Source organism: Aptenodytes patagonicus, chromosome 3 (genome assembly GCF_965638725.1).
Source record: "Aptenodytes patagonicus chromosome 3, bAptPat1.pri.cur, whole genome shotgun sequence".
Taxonomy (NCBI): domain Eukaryota; kingdom Metazoa; phylum Chordata; class Aves; order Sphenisciformes; family Spheniscidae; genus Aptenodytes; species Aptenodytes patagonicus.
In genome coordinates this window covers 57,454,830-57,478,542 of record NC_134951.1, presented here as the reverse complement: position 1 = coordinate 57,478,542, position 23,713 = coordinate 57,454,830, and the positions used below count along the sequence as shown (strand labels likewise).

General features: G+C 39.5%; 1 protein-coding gene across 3 annotated transcripts in view; it reads right to left on the bottom strand.

Annotated features, from left to right (window-relative positions):
- Positions 1-23,713, bottom strand: part of NT5DC1 (5'-nucleotidase domain containing 1) — a 158,459-nt gene that overhangs the window by 24,721 nt on the left and 110,025 nt on the right. For all 3 annotated transcript variants that reach the window (XM_076333457.1, XM_076333458.1, XM_076333459.1), the window contains exons 9-10: positions 2,788-2,906; positions 1,773-1,931 (exon numbers count right to left, since the gene is read on the bottom strand). In XM_076333457.1, coding sequence (XP_076189572.1) covers positions 1,773-1,931; positions 2,788-2,906 — 278 coding nt within the window. The remainder of the gene's footprint in view (positions 1-1,772; positions 1,932-2,787; positions 2,907-23,713) is intronic.

Here is a 23,713-nt window from a genome sequence, read left to right as displayed (position 1 = left end):
GAATACTACAGTGTTAGTGAAATGTCGAGCACCTGTCTAAAAGTCTCAATTTCCCGCTTGATAACTGCAGCGATAGAGAAGATGGATCTTGTGAGCAGTCGACCAGAGGTATTGCAACAAGATAAAACCAAATCATCATCAAGGGCTTAGAAATACATCACTCGATAACTCTTTCTTTGTACTTCCAGGAAAAGAAACATTTTCTGGCTGCCTGTTTAAAAATGTGTGCTTCAAAAGCATATATCGAACATGTTTAAGAAACCATGGTTGAATAAAAACCCCCAAACCTTGCAGAGATGTAAGTTCTATGCGGCAATGCAGCAGAGTCTCCAGTCAGAGAATGAACAATTTATGGAGGAGAATGAGTTATTTTTATAGCATTAATTAATTGAATCAAATTATATTAACCTATGTAGCACTACTACTCACTCTTCCTTTCCCCCCCCTTTCTTACTGAGAAACACATTTTTCTTGATAGGAGACTTGAGTTTGTTTGTCTTCATTTTCGTTTTTATACAACCCAGGAAAAAGCCTAAACATTAATGATTACATTTCCTTATTTCAGTGACTGAAATGTCCTTGTCTGACCTTAGTTTAGAAATCAGGATAGTGGGGGAAAATATTAGATATGTCTATTAAAAAAAGTAGAGAAATAGATGTCACATCTATATTGTTTTAGTCCCATAGAAGATATCCTTTTCTCCATAAAAAAACAGGGGATTTTAAAACACTTCTTAGTCAGATTAAAAACATCTCTAGTATGAAAGCACCTGACAAAAATCTTCCTATCAATAAGTTAACTTTTTAATCACAAAGAGTAATTATTTAAAAAGAAAAAAAAAGTTAAGTGCTTTTCAAAGCAAAGTGCAAAAAGCATATATATCTCTCTGCAATTAGAAGAAAATGACCTATTTATTTAGGAACATAAGAAAAGAAGAAACAGCCATAGCGGAGAGTGAAGCTGCACTGTAGTTCCTGCAGAGGACACACTGGAGGTACAATGCTGCCGCCTCGGCCATCCGAGTGCCATTCCCTATCTACTTTGTTCTTTGGCAGCGGAGAGAAGGATAAACCATAGTAACCTTCCACCTTCTGTGGGGGAATTGACATGTGGCAGTTACGCTAAGGCCCTGATTCCCGGCTGCGATCAACCTGAAAATCACATTATTTATCTGAGGTAACTATCAGTAGTCTGCATTGGACCAGACTTCGAAACAGTCCCTCTTATCTGAGCGCAGCTGTCACCAAAATAAACAACCTACGAGGGAAGCAGCAAATTAAAAGTTCTTTGTATATAAGGGAAGCACGAGCAAACTGTATTTCACAGAGAGAGTGAGCAAGCTTTAAAACAACCTAATAAAAATTCCTCTGCATTTACTGTTGGCCACAACACGCAGGGAAACATCGTGAACTCGGCAGAGTTCAGGTGCTGGACTTGTGATAAGCAGCTGTGAAATTTCTCCGTGTAGGACACAGGGCGGGTTCTTGTTACTGAAAAGACGACTATGTTTTTTGGTTAAGGGACTGCACATACAGGTCTTTTTCTGAGGTCCGCGATTTAGCTCTGGGTAGAGGCTCCGTGTCACCCAAGCAATGCCAAGCTGGGACAGGATGGCACCTGCCGGTGCGGCAAGGAGGGTACGTCTGCAAGTGATGCTGATGCTGCTAGCAGCCTGGTAAGATAAGCAGGCTCATTCTCAGCGCAGGTGGCACGAGGCTTTTTTGTAACTTATTTTCTTCTGTTCCAGGAAACATCTGCAAGGAACCCTTACCTCATATTTTCCTTTCTTCTCCAAGGGCTCAGATTCAGTCTCCGCAGGCACCGTAACTTTGTCCCCTAGAAGTTCCTCTAAGATGAAGACGGTTTCCCAGTTGCTATAGTGATGAGCTGGGAAAATATCTGAGTGCATACTGTCACCAAAATAAACAACCTACGAGGGAAGCAGCAAATTAAAAGTTCGTTGTATATGACGAAAACACAAGCAAACTGTATTTCACAGAGAGGTAAAACGAGCTTTAAAACAACCCAATAAAAATTCCTCCGTGTTTACAGTCGGCCATGACACACACAGATCTTATTAATGTCACAGTTTGGGGTTTTATCTTCAACCAGCTCTGTAAGGAAAAGGCTGGCCCTGCACACCCTCCTCGCTCTCACCCTCCAGGGACATTGGAAGGGGATGCCTGGCTGGACCGGCACAGGGGACACCGCTGAGATTTTTGACTGACAGAAATAGCCTGCCAGGAAGCAGTGGAAAAGACTACCAAGAAAATACACTAAACAATGGGAATGAATTTTGGACAACTTTGGAAACAAGGGAGAACACGGAGCATCTCTCGGTGACTCAGAACTCTTCTGTGCCCAGGGGGTAGTTTACCCACTAGGCAAAATGTGGTCCCACCGTCTTCAGTGGCATTTTCACCCATCCAGACCTGTAATTAAAATAACAGGATCCTAGTTTTCACTGATGCCACCCTTTAATCTATTTGATCTGTTTCCTCAGGGAGATGGTTTATTTCCTGATTACAATCTGATTCTCTCCAAAGCTGCCGAAATGCATGACCATGCACACAGAATAAAACATCTAGAAAGTTTACATATTCTACCGATAAGAAGACTAATACGCTGCTTCCAGTTCTGGACTGCAGTCTGTCAGACAACAGCAAGCATAACCAGAACAAAAATTTGTGACCCATTATATCAGTAACCTTAATGAAAGCTTGTCTGGTGAATTTTAGACCGAAACAGGGTATTTTCAGAAAGATTTACTCTCACTTATAACATACCTTGGGATCCAACTTGCCAGTCATCTTCTTCAGTAGTTCATAAAGCTGGATAGCATTACCTTGGGAATACCAGCCGGGCTTGTCCAGTGATAGCAGAGCCTCCTGCTCCTCGTCGTTCTCTGAAATCACCAAGCAAAATCGCTCGCTGTTAGTGAGAGCAGCCCATGCTCTTGTACTTGTGAGATGTGTGAGAAGCTGCCTGTGTGCAGCTTGGAGATCATGGTCTATTTTGACATTAAACCAGCTCTAGTGTCTGGCTCAAGTCCTGGTACTGACTGCGGGTTCAGCCAAGGTGTTTGGTAGCTGGGGGTAGGCAGACATTTGTGAGAAAAGCAGCAGCCGAGCCTCATCTGCAAGGGCTACAGAAGAGCTGAGGAATCAAAGTCATAGGCTTTGTCTCCCAAACACTGCAGCAGTGAAGGCAAGAAACCACACGGACCAGACTGATGGAGAAGCTGCTACAGATCTAAGGTGAAACCATAAGCTAAGACAGACTGTAAGAGACAGCATGTACCCTTCCCCACAGACAAATTACCTACTGCTTTTAAACACTGACAGAAATACAACAAAACAGACTGAGGTAGCTCTTACGGGCATTCGCCAGCCTTAGATCAGCACAAACAATGAGCAGTTCCAGTTATGAACCAGTTTCGAAGAAATGACGAGCAGACAATATTACTGCTGGTGGTGTAACCCACATTGGCATATATCCACATTGGCAGCTGTCAGTGAACTGGAAAAATCAGTAGAAGCTGAAACTCCCTGGTCATCACCCAACTGTGCCACAGGCTTCGTTTCTAGCTGGTCCCGAAGCAGCTGGATCTGTCCTGGTGTCCGTGTAACCTTATTGCTCATTCAGATCCATGTGCTATTGCCAGATGAACTCCTTTTAGCTTCTTGCTGGAGCCAAAATACTAGCCTTAGTGAACTGATAAACTAGAATTTCATCAGAAATATTAATATTAATGTCTTCTGTCTATTGAAGTGGTTAAACAAAAGGGTGATTTTGTTATTCAGCCTTAATCAAAGATGTCTTATTTTTTATGCTAGAGACAGAGGTGTTAGAAGCCAATACAGTACTTTGACCTGACTTAGCTGTAACATCAGGACTTCAGTTTTTCTCCTGCTTTATAGAACTTTTCAAAGTACTTAAAATGTGTTAGGAAGAAGACTAAGACAGAGCAGACTTCATTTGGTTAGAGACTGCTGAAAGCTGGAATGCAAAGTTTGGAGAACAGTGAAATGACAAGACAGCTTAATGTTTAAAAGCACTGAAGATGTACTTGGCGCAGTACGTTGGTCCTTGAAAGAAATAAAAAAGAAGCAAAAAGAGGGAAATAGGTATATGGAGAGAGGCAGTAAATCATTCTTTAATATTATGAATCTAAGAATTTGAATAAACACACGATTTATTCTCAGACACAATTATTCTATATTAAGGGTGTTTTATAAACTAGGAAAAACCAAGGAAATTCAAAGTTGACACTAACAAGTCACGTAGAACTTGTGTGGAAATGTCTTTTCCTTTTTTCTTCTTCAGAAACCTAACGATAATTATAAGTATGATAGCATCCATTAAAAAATCTTAATTTCCTGACTTTTAAAATACTTTTGACTAAACAACTTTTGATCAAACAGAAGTTGTCAAACTTCAGCAAATTTGTTTTATTTTCCTGGTATTTTTAGACATATCTGTAAGGCTGCCTGAACAAGTAGACACAATCTTCAAATGATATGGACATAGAAAGAGAAACCTATGAAAACAACTCTTTTGAGCTGCTATCAAAAGTTTCTTGAGATTTTTGAAGGTTTGTATAGCTATCGTTGTCTCTCCATTCATTCAGTCAGGAAAATACTGGAGAAAAATGGAGCTATTATGAGAGGGAATTTCAGAATAACAACATTGCATTTGCGAAGAGGAGCCCTATGTATTACAGCAGCACCAGAAAGCTCCAGCAAAGAGCACGACCCTGCTTTGCTACCTCTACGGAAAGGCGTGAGGGGCAGTCCTGACTGAAAAATTCACTCTAATTACAGGGTAGAAGATCTCTCACCCTGTGAGATCTATTACTGTCACCCCTAGCAATGGGATTCATCTCACTTAACTCGATGCATCCGGAATTTAGGCTTCTAATTTACAGCTACAATCTGAACTAGTTGGCCGGGATCCCTCGGTAGGCAAAAGAGAGCACAAGAAGCACTTTCCAGAGGTGCCAGCTCTAGAGAAGGAAAGGATATAATTAAGTTAGGAATTTCGCTTTTGGGCACTGAAATGAAGGGAAATTTCGAAGCCTGGTGTCCTCCTCTATGCTTGGAGGCAGCAAACAGCATTGAGATGTCTAATTCATTATGGGAACACCTTGATTTTGGAAGGAGCTTCAGAAATGTGAGGAATTAGGAAAGGTCCTTTATAATATTTGAGCTGTAGGGTTATAGGGATAAGCAAACCTTGCCTCGAGCCGTCTCATATGGCTGCTTGTGCTCACACATCTAGGGGTGACTGTGTCAATTTTTTTTCTGTAATCAGAAGTGGGAGGAAATTAATGGTGTTTCAGTTGCAGTAAGTCATTGATGAGAACGGTTTCTAATCCACTTACACTTTCCCATTGGCAAAATACAGCCAAGGAAATTATTTTTAGGCACTGGCTCTTAAGGCCTCTTGTAGTAGTTCTGCCATGTAAAAATTGATACACAACAACTTAAAAACCCATCAATGACACCACTGGCTCTGGCTTTGTATTGTATCCTTCAGATAGCAGCTACCTGACAGCACTGAAGAAATCTGCAAATTTCCTGCAAAACTGCTGCATAAATGTGATTATAGTAGTTCCTAATATATTTTAGATATTCCAAGCCTAACATTGGCTACACTCAGACAAGAGGAAAACTGCTGCTGACTTTCCTTCCACTTTGCTGTTATTGATTCATAAAGTTCATTCGAAGGTCAGGAATGCTATAAATATTCCTTCAGCAGGAAGCAACACATATATAGGCGGGGATGCTAATGCTTCAGGTCTTATAAGCTGGGAGGAAAAGGAGACATCCTGACAATTTCAAACAGACTGGATAACCAAAAAGAATTTCTCAGATGATTTAGATAGAGCGATTTGCTTCCTTCTGAAGTCTAATATATCACTGCAACCTGGATTCCTGGCTGTCGACTGAAAACGTGCCACGACAAGAAATGTAAAGGTAGCAAGCAAGTAAAATTAAAATAATTAAACCCAGAAAATAATTCTATTAAAACACTCACCCAAACCTCAACAGTGATTCAGAGCACTTTTCCTGAGGGGAAGTTACTGTTCCTTTTTAAAAACAACAACAAAAGCTTGACTCATGCTGGGGCAATATTAATATTGCTGGAATGGCAATTTGCATATTGCTGTGTCTAACAGCTTGGGAAATGTTTTCTGATTCAGAAATGTACTCCCATCACCATTAGCAGATACATTTTTTCAGATAAACCAATTCACTAACAGGACTCAATATCCTTTTTCTTGTGAGAATTTTCTTGCCTGCCTTTAAATGTGCGTTGCAGGTTTATAACATGGGCTGCGGAACATCTGGTTTCATTCTGAATGAATATGCAAAAAGTAATCAGTGAAGCTTATTCCCATTTAAATGACAACTGATGGTAATTTACTTTGGCACAGAGTCGCTCCTTGGGAAAAAACTCTGCACACACTTCCTTACTGCCATCTGCTTTGCTATCTGCTTATGGGTTATACCTGCCGAGATGGAAGCCTGAACACATGCGGTGCTGAGGTTGTGTTCACACTGCATGTTCAGCCCAGGGTCTGAACCTGGAGCTCCATCCCTAACCTGGTTGGCGTTTGTTTACACTGTTAAACCCCAGCCCATGAGACGGGGCTCTCATCTGGGAAGCCCAAGGTTAAGAGAGAAGCTAAGATGTGAGGGCGAATTTACGCTTTGACACTTATTCACCTATACTCAGCTACACCTACGCTGAGGTTAATTTTCATCAGTTCACCACCCCTGAGGCCACCACCCTGCGCTGCTCCTTTGGTTGGGTGCCCTATGGCGAGCGTTGGTTACCTGCCGGGGCGAGGACCTGCGAGTGACTCACCTGAGAGCCTGAGGACACCTCGCACCTACTTGACTGGGCAGAGACGGGGGATAAAAAAGAACTCCAAGTGCCTGGAGGCCGTGCCAGCTGAAGATGTGCTAGGTTTAACTGCAGTGTGTGTACAGCTCCCCAGCAGCCTCTTCTTCTGCCTTCCTGTGTTCCTCCCGATAGCCTTTAACTCGTTTCCATACAAATCTAGTTAGACCGGCTATTAGGGTTACTGATATTTTTTGTTCCTTTGAACAAAAGAATAAATAAATAGAATAAAAACATGCGGTGACTCTCTTCCTACCCATGGGCAGCTCTTGCGGGCTCTCACTGCGTGCAGGCACTTAGTGCAGATGAGTGTATGTGTTTAGCACGCTGAAGCCCTGGTTACCACCTCAGGGGGCTATTGTAAAACAAGTACGTTTTATGATCCACAACTATCATACTGATACGCCTCTCTGCAATTTAAAATAATGTCATTTCAGGCCCTAAGGACATTAATATAAAAGCCGGGTTATGTTCCAGCCCAGCTTGCAAGCACAGTCTGATTCTAGATGGCATTTTGAGCTCATTTAAGAAACACAAACTCTTTTCCAGAAGGGGACTTGGGGCAGGAAAGCACATCGTTTTACAGTCGAGCCAAAGGGACCTGCATAAGTAAAATCCTTCTGGTGGCTTCTTCCAGTTGTAAAAGGAATGAGATGGGATGACATAAGCTGTAGAGTTCCTCTGTGGGCATGCTCTCCATGAAGAAAGCAAGTACTTACAAGCTTGCTGGGGGTAAAACTTCATACCCTATGGGCACCCTTCTGTAGGGTAGCACCCCAAATTCCTATGTATAGATCAACCACCTTTGCTGGATGGTTTCCAGGATTCATACAGATATTACTGTGTGTTTTGCCATCCCTGAATTACTTGTGTGCCCTGGAAGCATCTGTGAAATCCATCTGCCCGACACGCGCACCAGTGCTTGCCAGTCTCCTGTCTGACTGGATGCAGGGAAGTGATAAGGAACAAATTATTCCCTTAGCATGATGTGCTGAAATAAAACGTTAAGGCTTCCCAAAGTGACTAGTGATTTTGGCCATCTCCATTTTTGGCTGTCCAATCTGATTTTTTTCAGAAAAAGCCTGAAGATCAGCTCCCCTTCCTGCCCTTGCATCCTTCTGCCTTCTTTGGGGCGGCTTATGGTTGGTGAGACAAAGGCTGAACTAATCAAAGTAAAAATTCAGTTTTGAAAACTGGAACATGATTTTTAATTTTACATAGGCAGTGATACAGCTTTCTTATGCTTAGCAATCCCAACATATATGTGCTCATTCATATGGAGGACTAAAAACCAGTACTACTAAAAGCTGGCAATACGCCAAAAGAACACCATAGATAAAGCTGAGAGAAAAATACAGATACCTTCCTGTGAAAAAATAAACTATTTCATAATAATTCATAAGTGCTACTTATCCAATTACTAACAATTCCTTTTCTCACAATGGACTTCTGTTCTTTCGCTCATTTATAAGGCTTGATAAGACCAAAGTACAAGATAGTGTATTTTCAAATTGCCCCGGGCATATAAGAAACACAGACTCCTTAGAGAAGAGAAATAAATTAGAAAAAACAAGTTTTAATTTTTTAGTTTTACTAAAGCCTTTTTAGTTTTTATTAAAATCTGCCTTACTGCTTAATTGTGCCAAGCAACAGGCTACGTAGAGACAAGACCGAAGTTTTACTTGTTTGTCAGAAAATCAGTATTTCCTTTAGAGAAGTCAGCAAGTAAGTTTCTTTAGGAAGTTTTGATTACTGTGTTACAGGAACTGAAAATAACAGCTTACTACAAATTTAGTAATTTGTTTTCAAATCTGTCAAAGCATTAATTTTATACCTTCCCAGGAACAGTCTGGCTAATGAACAAAGTGTTTCTATTTAAAACATTGATATGATGAAATACAAGCAAGGCCTTTCTTCCTTGGAAAAGGAAAATCTCTTTTTGGAAAATGATTCATCTGCAAGTTCATTTTTAAATGTAGTTCATGTGCAGATTTGGTGAAGCTTTTTCCATAATTTTTTTTAATTGTATTTATAACTCAGAGAACTTCTATTTTGGCAGGGTAAGAGGGCAATAAATACAGAATTTCATTTCTTCCTTGCACATATTTTGTAAGTTTTGGGTTTTTTTTTAATTGGGATCTTGGAGAGGTACAAAATAGCAAGAAAAGAAAGAAATTCCCTCCCCAGAACAGTTTTATTCTGGACCTCATTAGTTTTGTAATAAGCTCCAGAGCCTTATAAATGAGGAACTCCCAGACAAATGTCCCCAAATAACCCTATCAATATTAATATCATAGTCATCCCAGATATCCCTATATAATTATAGAGAGAGACAGGCTTTTCCAGAAAGCATTCTGAATTCAAGTAAGTTAGGAGAGGTATGGTAATTGAGGAGAAAACTGACGTAATCATTTCAGGAAGATGCAGTTCAGTTCAAGCAACAGTCTATAACCTTTCTTATTAGGGTGTGCTTCACTGCTGTGCAAAAATTTGAAGAGTGGATGGAAGCAGAAGATGGAGGGAAGCACAGAAGATGAGATGAGGGCCACCAGTCAGTTCTGACCTAGCCTGTCACTTCAGAAAAATGTTTCAGTTTTCATAATTAAAATAAAATTGAGACACACAAAGCATCTTCTTTGCACTGTGCAGACTGTAATCTTTCGGTTTATCCTAACCCTCTAAGTCTCTCTAGTAACACCTACTGAAATAAGGCATATTGCAATTTGCTCTTGGACCATACTTTTCCCCACTGAAAATTGACACTGCAGTGTAGTGGGGAAAAATTTCCTGCCATCATTTACTTTGGCCTCAGACATGAAAAAAAAGAACAAAAGTTCTTTAATCCTCAGTTACAGAAAGACTAAGATATTTTTTTTCCTTACATCTTAATACTTCAGGTATAAAATATACATGTGAACTAGAATAGACAATTTGATTCTGGACAAATGTGTCTTCATTAAGCAATATATGGGCCCTTCTGCAAGGGGCCTTTGTGTTTTATTTCTCCAGATTCTTAAAATATGTTATTTCAAAGGGCATAATACTTGCAAAGTAGACATGAGCATGCATAGTTATTGCACATACTCATTTGCCTGGAATACACAATAGACATTTTCATTAACTTTTATATGAAAACTATTTATATGGCCAAGTTGAGTTATGATTTATAAGAAAGCTCCATTCTTTTTTCCTAACTTATTACACTACCTCAAATCCCTACTTTAATTTTATTGATTAATTCTGTCTGAAGTGCCAGCTCTCCAAATATCGTCTGCCTCTGAAAGGGGCCGTTTTACATCAACCTTTAAAGACTAACTTAAGATTCAAGATTCCACAGGTAAAAAATGAAATTTGGGAATTAAAAAAAAAAAAAAAATCCACCCAGCCTTCTGCCTGTTAATTATTCCATAGCTGCAGACAGTGGTTATTAAAACCTTGCTCAGACTGTCCCTCTGACTCAGTAATTAAAAAAGAAGAACCCCACCCCAACCCACAACAGTTTCCTTAGCACAGTGCTGCTGCCGAGCCCGGCAAGCTCAGCAAGTGGCGGCAAGAGTGTTCCTGGAGAGGGCAGGGGCCTGGCCACTGGAGCCCGGGCATCTCCCCGCTGCTGTGTGGAGGTTAAAATACTCAAACATGCTTTTTTCCTGTTGGAAAAGGGGGAATTTCTAAAAAAAAAAAAAAAAATAGAGAGAGAATGTGAAAATATTATTCTCTCAGTGCTTCACAGGTATCCTGCTATTTAGAAGTTGTGAAGTATGCTCATATTTCTAAACAAAACTGGATGCCTTAGAATAATCATTTTTTTCTGGAAATAAAAGTTAACATCTGAGACTACTGAAAGCGGGGTTCTGGCTCCTGTTGACCCAAGACTTCTTTTTATTACATGGTAGAAGAGAAGCATTACATTACACACTTAAAAATCATACAGATATTAAAACCATTTGAATATGGCTGTCAGGGAAGAGACTACCTTGGCATTGCTTCATATATGTACTAAACTGTGAGTATTTTATAGGTTATTAATAATACTTAGCACTTCAAGTAATAATAAAAAAACGCCTCTTTAATTATAATCAGAATATAATGGCATTAAATAGTTAAGGAGCATTTTCTATTAAAAAATACAGAAACTGCCACTAATAGTTTAAAATCATAAATATGACAGAATATCAAACATACCAGAAAAGAATAAAATATCAAAACAATCACAGTGGGTGGTCTTGTTCAGTAGCAAATAGACTTTTTTTTCCTGATACATTTTCTGCCTTATATTTTGTTTCCCTTTGCTTAAGAAAATGTTGAAAAAGCACCAAAAGGCAGTTTGGGACCTAACACTGATTTTAGCTTCAGAGAATCTCCCCTTGGAGACATATCTCTGTTCATGTATCATCAATGAATCCCAATGGGGATTTTGCAATTTTATTGCAATAAGGAGGACCCTTATAGGCTCTTACTGTATTCTCTACTGCATTTTATATTATTACTATCCCTTCTAGAAAAAAAAAAAAACAACCCTTAAAAAATTTGTGGTTGTGCAGTGCGCCCTTGCCATGAGCAACGTGCACATTACGGTCCATCACAGAAAGCCTTTAACAGAAAGTGCTAAAGAAAGAAAACTGTTTGGAGTTGTGCTGGTGAATAATTAGGTGGCACTACAAGTTACAGCTCAACAGGAGAAAGAGGAGAATGTAAACCAGGAAACCTCCCCAGACCATGGGTGTGCTGGAGTGCGGGCCAGCTGCGGAGCAGGATGGCTACGCAGCCAGCTCCTCGAGCGCGTGCCTTGCCGAGAGGTGTGGGGGAGCTGTGCCTGAGGATGTCCTTGGGAAGGGTGCTCGTCCTTGGGGGTGCAGCACGGAAAAAGCATCCTAATGCAGCTAGTGTTTGGGGGACTGTGGTCGGCTGCACGGGGGGAGGATGCTGCACCCACGGTTTGGTCTGGATTAGTCTGGCTTTTGGGATAGGGAGTCACCAGTTCTGCCGCAGATTTCCTACCTCACCTTGGGTGCTTGGTATGTAAATAGAAGTGTTAAAGCTCCCATATATCAGAAGTCCTAGGAGTGTAAATATATTAAGGTTCATTAAGTATTTCCATACAGTGGCAACAACAGCCGTTTAAGTAACTTAGGGGGGCAAAGTGAGATGAAGATGAGAGAGGTAGAACTGGATTTATGTAGGCTGGATAAAAGAACAAATAACTGTGCTGTGCAGTTGCTCAGGCCATGAATGCGGAGATGAGAGACAGTGGGAAAACTCCTGGGGGCCAGAGAAACTAAGAAACATTTTCATCTTCTTTCCATTGCTTTGTGCCTCTTCTGCCCCTTTGCAGCTCCCATCTATGGAGGGTGTGCCTCCCGAGCTCCCTCTTGAGACTTAGGACCTGTGACGGACGGGGAGCAGAAGGGAAGGACAAGGCCCTGTGACAGAAGACAGACAGGTGACGGCGAGTTCAGTTTTGAGGTCTGGGGAGAATTTCACAGCCCTGTGGACCACAGTCATGGATGAATTCAAATGACAAAGAATGTGCCAGGGTTAGTACAACTGGCAGAGACTTTGGATGCTTTTTAAGCTCTGCTATGGGGCCAGGCGTGTCAGGGAACACCAGAATGAAAAAGAACAAGAAACCCTGTTCCTATTAGGTCTGTTGAGTTATAGTAGAACTTCATATTTAATAAACAAAATGAAATACGTTAGGAAATTAATGTTCTAACAAAGAGGAAAAGTTTTTTTTTGTGTGAAACAGTCACTGTAAATCTCAGAACAATGTAACCGGGCTGGAGATGGCAAGGAAAAATGGAAACTATTCCTTTCTGGCAAAGTACGTTTAGTTACTCTTTGATGGGAAGGCCGACATGAAAGATTTGTAGTAATGAGTTTTTTGAAGAAGTAAAAGAGAAATGATCCCCGTGACACTTCCTATGATACTTTTCCAGTTCTTATCTGTGTATTTCGTCTGGCTTGCAAAACCACTTAGTGACTATATGAAAATGCGCTTTACCTTGTTTCTCAGAACCAAGAACATTGTGCCAGATCTCTGTATGCAGGATTGTCACAGATAAAATCTCTTGCTACTATTATTCCAGAAAAAATAATCATCTGGGAAGGCTCAGCCTTAGTCTGGCAGTATCAGAGACACCTGGGATCTGCGGACAGTAATAATATATAAAGTGGTTTCACAGCAGATAAGAATCAGGATAGAATTAATGTGTTTACTAATGAGGAGAAAAAGACCTGGGGTCGCTAACTCTACCTAGAAAAACATGCAACATACATATTGAAGTTTAAGACATGTGGAGTCCTACGTGAATAATAAAGAAAGACTGAAGAACAAAGAGAATGAGGAAGAAGATGGTACATCACTTTTACCTTTTCCTGAGCTTTCAGCTTGCAAGAAGTAATTCCCTTCTGAACAACAGCTGCAGAGGACTTGCTAAACAATGCAGTGTCCCACAATCGATTGCCAGCCAAGAAATGTCCAGTTTTGTGTTCTCTGACTTTTTATTTCCCTGTATTGGGTGGGAGAGGCAGAGCTGCTCCTGAACTAGGTAACTCTCTACCCACCTGAGATTTCCCCCATGCGCAATAAATCCACACCTGCTATTTGTTGCAGCTCTCCTCTGCCACTTACCGCTTTCACGTTCTCCCGGGTGCTTCATAAACATTAGGTAAGCCTTGGTATTTAGAAACTGGGAAACTGAGGCAGAGATTCACTGTCATATCAAAGTGAACCAGATCTCAGTCCAGGCTTTGGTCATGATTCCTCCTCATGTTTTCAGCTCATTTCTAGGGCTTCCTAACCAGCTCCTTTCACTACTTGCTTCCAATAGCAGATCTGATGCCTGCAGTACAAAAATCAAAATGTGCTTTCTGCAAAAAACAATTCTACAGACTAACCTTAATAAAAGCTTGACATTTTGGGAGAACACACAAAAGAACTCTAAAGCTCCTTAATGAAAACCAGCACATACAGATTCATGGAAACTATGCTGAAGGGAAGCTTTCTGCAGTGGTTGCCAGCCCTCGTTCTGCCAGGAACGTACCATACACAACTCTCTATTTTTGTTCTACTACAAACGGCCTCAATCCCAGTTTCCAAATTAATTAAAAATCAAATCACAAGGTAACTCTTTATGAAGTTCTCTGTCTAATCTACTTATTTTTGAATCCTACAGAAGAAACCAATTAAACAGAGAAGAAAGATGAATAAAAACTCCAATTTCTATCATGTATTGCTTACACATGTGATCTATGCAAAGAATGATTTTTCCCTGAAAAGTCATACTGATAAGTCCTCCCATGACGCAGGTAATCTTTCTTTCTTCCAGAAATTCCTTGTGGATTTTGACAGCTGTTTAAGAACTATAATGTGAAGTTTAAAGTAAATGTCCACCAACCTAATTCACACAGGTTTGCACTGAATCTTAGTGGAGTGGTAAAGTTTACAAACTTGTATCGATCCATCTTGCAGGCAGCCGGACCTTGGCTGCTGTAGGCATAGGAGTAGACCTGCACAGATCACAGCTTTCTACTCAGCAGGTAGCCTGGTTCTATTCAGTTGCTAATATACTGGTGCCTAGAGACATTTGAGATGCCCTAAGGTCCTCCAGCACCTTAGCCCAGTTGTAAGCTGGGAAGGCATGGGTCTTCCATTAAGTCCTGTGCCACTTCTGCAAGACCTGTGTTTGGGTTCCCTGGGGCTCTCGATTAGCACTGGAGGTCTATAACTAGGCAAGGAGTGCACCATGACTGGGATTCAGCCCCAGATGCAGAAACATGAGGTAAAGGCTGTACAGTAGGAAGCACAGCCGCTGCAGGTTGCAACACTGAGTCAATGGGGCCAATGTATTCTGTAGAGTTCAGCGTAGGCACTGCTGTTTGGGCAGCTGTACAGCCCTCCACTGACCGTGTTGGCTAGCTCTTCGTTGCCTATAATGGGAGTCGTCTGAGTAATACCAAATGATAGATAGCCAGAGCAGTTTCTATATACTGTGGTTTCTGTATCCATTCCTGGTACTTATTTATTTCAAAATAGACCTCTGTGATTTCTGACATATGGTGTCACCCTTACAATGTAGTTGTGAGTCAATTTTTATTTAAGGGAGAGGCTTGCAACTGAATGTAAAAAAATTAGCTTCTGAAAACTATCCATTTCTCTGATACAGGTTTCGCAAGAAAAGAAGCCAGGTTTTGAACTAAGCTACCAAGGGTGTAACATCCTACTTATAAACAGCAGAAGAGTTTGGTAATGATCTGCATGAGTTAATAAGCTTTCCAGTGGGACTTTTATTATTCCATGGACAAAATAAAATGTATCTGTTTAACATCTTATATTAAAAATGCACAAAACAGATCAAAAGGAAACATGCATTCTCTTAATGCCAAAACAGCTGCTGGTTTGTTTCCCTAGTGTTCCCTTCAGTCTTCTGGTATTTCCAATTTAGCTCTTCCCCCCGCCAGTCATGGGCGGACACTCTTATGTGTGCTGGGAAATAGAATGAAGGTGAAAAGAAGTATTTCATATAACCAGAAGCAATATTAAAAAAACCTTCTAGTCTAGAATTCTGGATATTGAATTATCTATATAAATAATTGCTAGACATTCTTCAGGTATTATGTTATACTAGTATGAGCTCCCATGTATCCAATGTAAAGGAGCCACAAACTACTTGATCATTGAGACTACATCTTAATGTTCTCTTCGATAAATTAAATTAAGTGAGCTTACATGTCCCTCAGACGCAATTGCTTAGCCAATCCTTTCAAACTCGCAGCACTTCTATGGAAGTATAAACATGAGAACTGAAGGTATTATTTCAGAACAGGTCCTACTAATGCTGCAACGAGAGTGAGTATTGCAAGTCTTGCTCATGTATGGAAGATGTGCATTTGGGTCTTCACATTCAGTGTGAAATCTTCTGTAAATCCCAAGTCTTTTTGAGCATCACACATTGTTAGAGTATTATCACACTATAAATGTGATCTATGTTGAGTGCTGACTGCTTTGCTTCTAAATCTTGCATAGCGTTTGGCTGTCTTTTCTCAGAGACTATGGAGGAAAAAATCATCTCCTCTTAATAATCTTTTCATGTGTTGGAGGAAAATTCCTTTAAGCCAGACAAGTCTGTTTGCTGAACACAGTTTTGTCTGGAATACAAACTAGTCATTTAGGTATGCTGGCTTTGGTTTTGAAAACACAGACTAGGATACGGCAATTCACGTTCTGCGGGGACTCACTACGGAGGATGGGGTTGACAGGCCCTTAGCAGCTCATTCTGCTGTAAAAACAAGCTGCATTTTTTGGATGAATTTGGCTTCCTAAGTGTGGGAGCTTTCGTGCCTTATCTCTCTGGTACTGCAGGTACAATCCAGATCAGACTCTATCATGGTTCCATTCTCTGCTAATATCCTGAAATAAAAGAAAATAAAATAGCAACACCAGAAGGTGGTCACAAAACTATGATTGAGGATTTTCTATAGATCTTGATTTTTAATGACCTCCCAGTCATGACATATGTGTTTAAATGCAATTATTTATAACTACTATATTTAACTCACTTTATCTGCAGTTCATATAGTTATTAAATGTTGTTGTTAAAACAACTTACTTTTAAATTCTGATGTCACCTCTTTGGCAACCATATTTAAAGCATCATCATGACTTACAGATTTTACAACCTATTTCACTGAAATAGGTTATTTGATAAACTTCTTCTAAGTACAGAGGCTTGGAAAACATAAAATAATTCACCATATTAAGAAGGCATTTGACATGCTTCTCTATGAAGAAAGTTTCTTCCATTAAAATTAGACATAAACATGACCTGATTACCAATAACCAATTTTAAGAAATCATTGGTATGGAGCTGTCTTCCAAAACAAACAACTACTCTATCCTATTGCTTTCAATAATTTGAAATAATTATTGAATAATTATTGAATAATTTGAATAATTTCAGTATAGAACACATCAAGTTTGTAGGTCCAATTCCTTGAACTTATAAAGGATATATCACTGAACCATAAAAAATAAATCCAGCAGAATTAATTGCAATTATGTTATCTTAATTTCCCCATTATGATAAACCTTTGGAAAGGGCTAAAAGGATTTTCACAGTCAAAACTCTCATGGAGTCCTTATGCAAACTTAGTTTACAGTTCTTTACTGCTTCTGGATTAGGACATTAGAAATGTTAGTTAAATATGCAGATCTGCCAGAGATATGATTATGGGTAAGTCAGTCATTCAATCTCTCGGTTCCTTGGCTCTAACAGAAAAGCCAGTGCTTTTGTTTTTTTATCATTTGTTTATCTGGTCTGCCTGTGGGGTCCTTGAAGACAGAGACTGACTCTTATCATGTGCTTGCACAATACCTTAAAGAATAGGGGTTTGAGTTTTATCCAGGCCTTGAATATAATGTAATATAACCAATAACTAGGATTTTGCAGTAGTGTTAGTTAGTTACTGTAACTCCTTTTGAAAATGAAAATACACTTTCCACAAACAAAGAATTCTGGTTTTGGAGTACTTGGCAATTATGCTAAACATGTTTTCCAGTTTTAACAAAAGGAATATTGTTGATATCCAGCTTTTGAAAGCAGCAGCTTTAGCTTTCTTTGAACTAACTTTCTGTAATATTCTTACCAGCTTTATGCCAAACACGGTATTTAATATCAAAGGTAATCAGCTGAAGCAACCCCTGCTGTCTTTTATGCAGAAGCGCTTTGCAGTTTTTCACTGTTTTGAGTTTTGGATGAATAACTTCTTATTCCTTTTATCCTCTGAGGTACTTTGAACACTATGCAAACATATAAAGAACTTGGCTCAACACATTTACTTTAGTTTTTTCTTTTAAAGTAGGATAGACATTGGAGAATGAATCCATATTTCAGCATTCATCTTGATACTTCAGAAACAACTTCAAAGACTATTTAATTTTTTTCTATTTTCTTTTTTAATAAACAAGGAGTTGTTTATGAACAACAGTGGAAATAATGGGGCCTATCTTCCTATGAAGTTGCGTCTTGCAGTTGGATTCACTGAATGTCTAATAGGGTGCAAAGTCTCATGGATGCTCTTCCTGTAGCTGGGTCATTTGTGGCCAGGCTCTCCCGGACGGATACTCTGGTATCTAATCAGGGGTAAGTTTACACTGCAGCTTTTCTCTGAGTTGGCAGTGACAGACCCATTTTTTCCTCTCCAGCCTGTAGAGGCTGTAATATCTCTGAGAATACTAGGCCACACTCAAATGTGGTTGAAATTGCATCACTGATAGAGGTTTGCAGTAGGGGGTGGGCAGAAATTCCTACTCACACATGCCATGTGATTGCCTAAGCCTCAATGTTTAGGAAAACAGACTAAATGTTAAAGAATTAGTCTGTGTCCTGGTAGCTCTAGCTTCTGATGTGCTGTAAAATGCCCAAGTGAGACCAGTCATTGACGAGAATATGTCTAAACAACGCAATGAGAATCTGGCCTCCCAACACTTCTGAAGCAAAAACCAGTGAAGCCCATTCCAAGAAAAACAGAACAAAACAAGAACGCTCCAATCCTCTCCGTAGGAGAAAGGCATGGCCTCTCTGCTCAGATTGCCTAAAAGGATGTACTGTAAGGGAAAGTTTGGCTTCCTTGTTCTTTGGCTACCACACAGCCTGACTACTACAGAGTGGCAACTTACAGAAATTACACCACCTTAACTACGCCGTTGTACGAGTGGATACATGTACCATCAGTGCAAACTGCAGAGTGGCTCCTTGCGTCATTTTACAAAAGGGTTATAGGTGATACACTGCCAATTAGTAATAAAAATGTACTTCCTCAATTTCTCATTCGGTATCTCTGCAGTGGAACCAAAATGGAAAAGCCACTTTTTTTTATGAGGCAATGACCATCAAATATGGTAGCCAAGGACTTTGAAAACTATCAGAAAAAATGAAGCTTTATGCCAACATTTTGCTATCAACTGTTAAAAATGTATTGTGTCTGTCTGTGACTTTAGCAATCTACTCTGCAAAAGGATGCGGGTATGCACTGGCCCAACTTTATTTTGATTTTTGCATCTGTTTTAAATGCTTTCACATACACCACTGTACTGAACATGTAAAAACAAAATCCAGACTGTTATCGTCAACTAAGACTATGTTTAGCAAACATGAAATAAAATTTAACTGTTAGAAAAGATGTCCTTAACATCTCCCTTAAAGTCTCCCATCTTACCTATCCCATGACTTAATTACAAACGTTGATGACGTGATAAGAAATGATCACCTCTCTATTCTCAAATGATTCCCAAACTGTTGATTTCAAACTACACACAGGTACTATCTAGGAAACTTTAAAAAGACAAATTGGTAAATCCCTTTGATTACTAGGTAACATACACTGATTTTTTAAATGTTTGTCTACAGCACATAAATAATATTGGGAAACCAGAAGTCCCTGAGACAGCTGTTTACATTGTCAGAAAAAAATCTGTTGAGTGGCTGAAATCTGTGCAAACGCAGTACACAGAGTGGAATAGTTTTAGGCTAAGATCATCTAAACAAAGGATGGGAGGTGAAACACTTGACCAAGGAGCCTGACATTGTAGATTTTTGGAAATGCCCTCAGAGCTTCTTCGGTGGATGATGAATATCTGTATGAAAACAAACCCTGTTATATGAGATTAAGTTTGTTTTTATGTGTGGCCTACTGTCAGCCCTACTGGCCTATCCTAGGCTGCTTTTCAGAAAGTGGAATCAGGCATTGACCATGCTGCGAAGAGGGTGTCCAGAAATGATGGATAAACCGAAAATCCCTAGTTGAGATAAAAGCAGGGAATTATTTCTCGTACTTTATCCCTTAAAACAGTAGACCTCCTACTGCAAGCTAGATACAGAACCTGTTTCTGGTATTAGAGAGTTAGGAGACCCTTGATCTTAACATCATGATCTCATGAGCTACAGAAAGACCTAGTTTTGAAAGTCAGAGTACAAAATATGATTATTTATTAGTTATAACCTTCCTTTTTCTTTCCTAAATAGCCAGAAAATACATGAAAAATAGTGCCAATATACTATACAGAATTGTTAAAGAAGATTTCCTTGAAAAGAATTGCATCGCTTTCACAGACTATATGGCACTGTGGGATGTTATAACAATATAAAGGCAGTAACTTTAGAAGACATATGGGAAACATCTATGGACTTTATTCCTCCTGAATAATGCAGTCCTCAGCCAGTGCAACCTTTATATGCCACTCTGTCACAAGCTCTCAGCAAATATGCATTCTCATGTGGCCTCGTGTTATAGAATATTTCCAGACAGGCTGATATGAAAAGGCACCATCTCCAGAAGAATGGCAGCACGTACAGCTGCATTAAATAAAGGAACACCCCGAGTCATTGGAAGAGTAGATTACACAGGTGTCCTTTGCTGATGGTGTTGTTATTCTGCTTGTGTCTTCTGAGAAGTGGGAAAAGAGGCCCTTTGTAGTCTCCTCCCAAAATGCTTCCCGAGCCCACAGAGCCTCCATGAGGGCAGCTCCGCATCCCCTGCTGTGGCTGGAGGGCTGGAAACGCGAATCCGCATAGTACCTGCGTAAATCAGCTTAAGCTATCTGTTTGACACATTATACTTATTTCAAAAGTCCTCCCTGAAGCAATGGTAGAAGTCAAAAAGCAAAGACTTGAAATTCAGAAAACCCCATCAGAGTGAAATCCCTCTCCTCTTTGTGTTTACATGTGCTGCTCTGCTCTTACTCTGCCTTGTCCTGTGCTCCCCCTTCCCATCACCCGGCTCCCCTAGCCCCTCTCTGATTCATCTTTGTCTCACACACATGCCATTGCACACCTCTGCATTTAGGTCAGGAGATTTTCCTCCCCCCCATCTCCTCTGCTGCTCGTGGAGGAAGCAGTAGGCATCCGAGCTTCAGTGTTCAGTGATAAGGACATACCAGGGATCCACGTCAAATGACAGAAGAAGTCATCCTATTTAATCCCAGCAATGACCAGTGGCTGGAGGAGTTCAGCACAAACCAAATCTGTGCAAAATATGACAGTCTTTGCAGACTGAGGACCCATACAACCCATACATTTGGGTAAGGATTCACAGGTGCAGGAAAAGACGAGGTTCCTATTGGGAGAGTGAGCTCTCCACCAAATATCAAGTCTCTGCATGAAAACACCAACAATTGTGCTGTTGTATCTGTGATGAGCTAAAGGCTAAATCTAAAACTATTTTTAAATTGAAATTTGAATCTACATTTAAATATGAAGATCTGATTATCAAAGCAAGACAAGATTGGTAAGAAGAGATGATCGGAACAACTAACATAGCCAAAAAGAGTAGACAAGCTCTTTTCAGTTTTAACCTCACTGGTTGATGTAAAAGAAAAAAAAAAAATTCTTTCCTTATCAAGGTAGCCTTCACTGTAGAGGTAGCAACTGAGATACCTATTACATAGCAATTATAGCAACTGAGCTATATTGTAGACTCAATTCAATGTGTTTTGGTTGAAAATTTAATCAGAATTTTCTAGAGATGGCATTTATATTCTTCAAATCAGTGAATAATGCAAGACTATTTAAATGATATATTCCCTTGTAACGGTGCAATATCCTCTGTTTCAAAATTTCCACATTTTTAATAGATATTCTACAGTTTTACTAAAGGTCTTAAAAAATTTACTGGGTAGTATTTTGGTATTCTTCTGGCAGTACAGACAGAAGTCTCAAATAAAAAGAATGACCTAAAGAGAAGTTATATGGCTTACACATTTAACTTCCAGGAAAATGAAGGCACTCCCTTCCTGATCCCACTCCTCAGGCCTAAAAGGCCTTAGAATACAAATGCATAAAAATAGTTATATAGGATCAGCCCTGATTCTCCACCCAGTTCTGTATCCCATCTCTGGCAACAGTCAAGCCCAGATGTCACAGAAGATGACAGAAGAAAACTTAAATAGCAGACATGGGATCACCTCCTTCTTCTGAAGTCTTGCAGCCCCTAATAATCAAAGACAGTCTTCAGCCTGGAAGTATGTCATTTTATATCCTATCCCCTTATTTTCTTTTCTAATTGGTTTTTTGCAGTTTATAGCATTTTCCTGTATTTTTAGAAGGCTAGAGAAGAATGACTGAGGGAGGAAAAAAGCTTCTGCAGTGAGCTGTTAAAATGGCAGTTACCAGAGAATTGTAAAAAATTGGAGGACTGAAAGAGTTTCCTAAATTGGGGGCTACATCACGTAGCAGAGGCACCATAAGCTTGACAGAAATTCAAGTGCAGGAGTAAGGCAGACAGCCTGGAAGTGCAATTGGAAATGGGCTTTGAACACCTGAGACTCTCCACAGGAGAAGGAGAGCGGGTTTGTTTCTCTGGGCGCTGGGTAAGGGCACACGATCTCACAGAAGTATGGCATCCACTGGCGCTCCATATATAGGACTGTTTTCCGCCTATACCTATATGTACACATATATATGAAGATATACATACATTTTTAAATATGCATTGTACATACAGACACTGAACAATCAGCAATTCATTTTCAGTTTATCAAAAAAACAGATCAAAAAAGACGGTAAGTGTTCCTGAGCTGGAAATGAAAGGTATAAAAGCCTTATTTAGGACCAAGTGAGAACTGCCTGTGCATACAGACTTATAGAAGGCTTTCACGGAATTTATGGTTATCTCTGGCATTTCTATTTTAATTTTGCATTCTAAAAAATGTATTTGACAATGATCAGAACTGCCAGTCAGGCTAGTAATTTGACATACATTAACGAGTGATGTGATAAAGGGAAAGCTCTGTTGTCAAATGTTACAGAAATCTTGGTGTACTGCAGATTATCACGAGTCACAACTGTATTTGCTATTCGTATTCCTTCAAGTCTTTCATGGAATGATGTATTATTTTAAGCTGGATGTAGCTGTTGAAAATAAAGAAAATCCTACATTCTCAACATAGGATTTACACAAACGTTTTTGACCTGATCCTTAGATGCAATAGCTCAAGATACTATTAGTACTTCCAAGAACCATTTAAAGAATTTCTTTGTGTAAAAGAAAATGTAACCTTGTGAATAACAAGTAAATTACGGGGTAATCGTATTATGGGAGTAAAGGTTTTTTTGTATAGCACTGTTCCCATAAACTATGTGCTTTGCTACATAAGCTACCCCTAACTATAAAACCTGTTTTGCCAGATAAAAATAAATGTAGCTGTTCTAAAACCTGGAAAGATACGTATAAACTGTTCCTCCATTTAACAGAGTGGTACTTGGAAAGAAAATTATGAAAATTAAATAATTAACTATTGTGCTTTTCAGTGCCCCAGTTCAATAAAAAGCAGTCACACAAATATTTTAAGATTTCAAAGTGTTTTGTTTGCTTTAAATGATGCATGTCTTGAAACTCAAATGAAGCAGTGATGCATTTTTAATTGCGCAATTAAAATAATTTTTCATGGTTTCTAAATGGTTTAGTTCTAAAATTACTTGTCTACTGAAAAAACATTTCTGCAGAGCAGTTATCCGATATCACATTTCTAGACAATGCCTTCTTTGTCATCTTGTCCTGTTTCTCGTCCTCCTTCAAATGTTTAATGAACACAGTCACCTTTTTGAAATTATTCACTGAAAAGAATCTATCCTTCTCTTTAGTAAACTTTAAAACCTTTCCCTTAGTAAATCTGCAGCAAAAATTCTGTTATATATAAATAAAATTTAGCTCCGGTACACAATGCAACACTTGGGGTGTTTGAAATTAAGAACACATTCCATATTTTGTGCCTTAAGTCCATTTATAACACACTTCCCTTGGAATAGA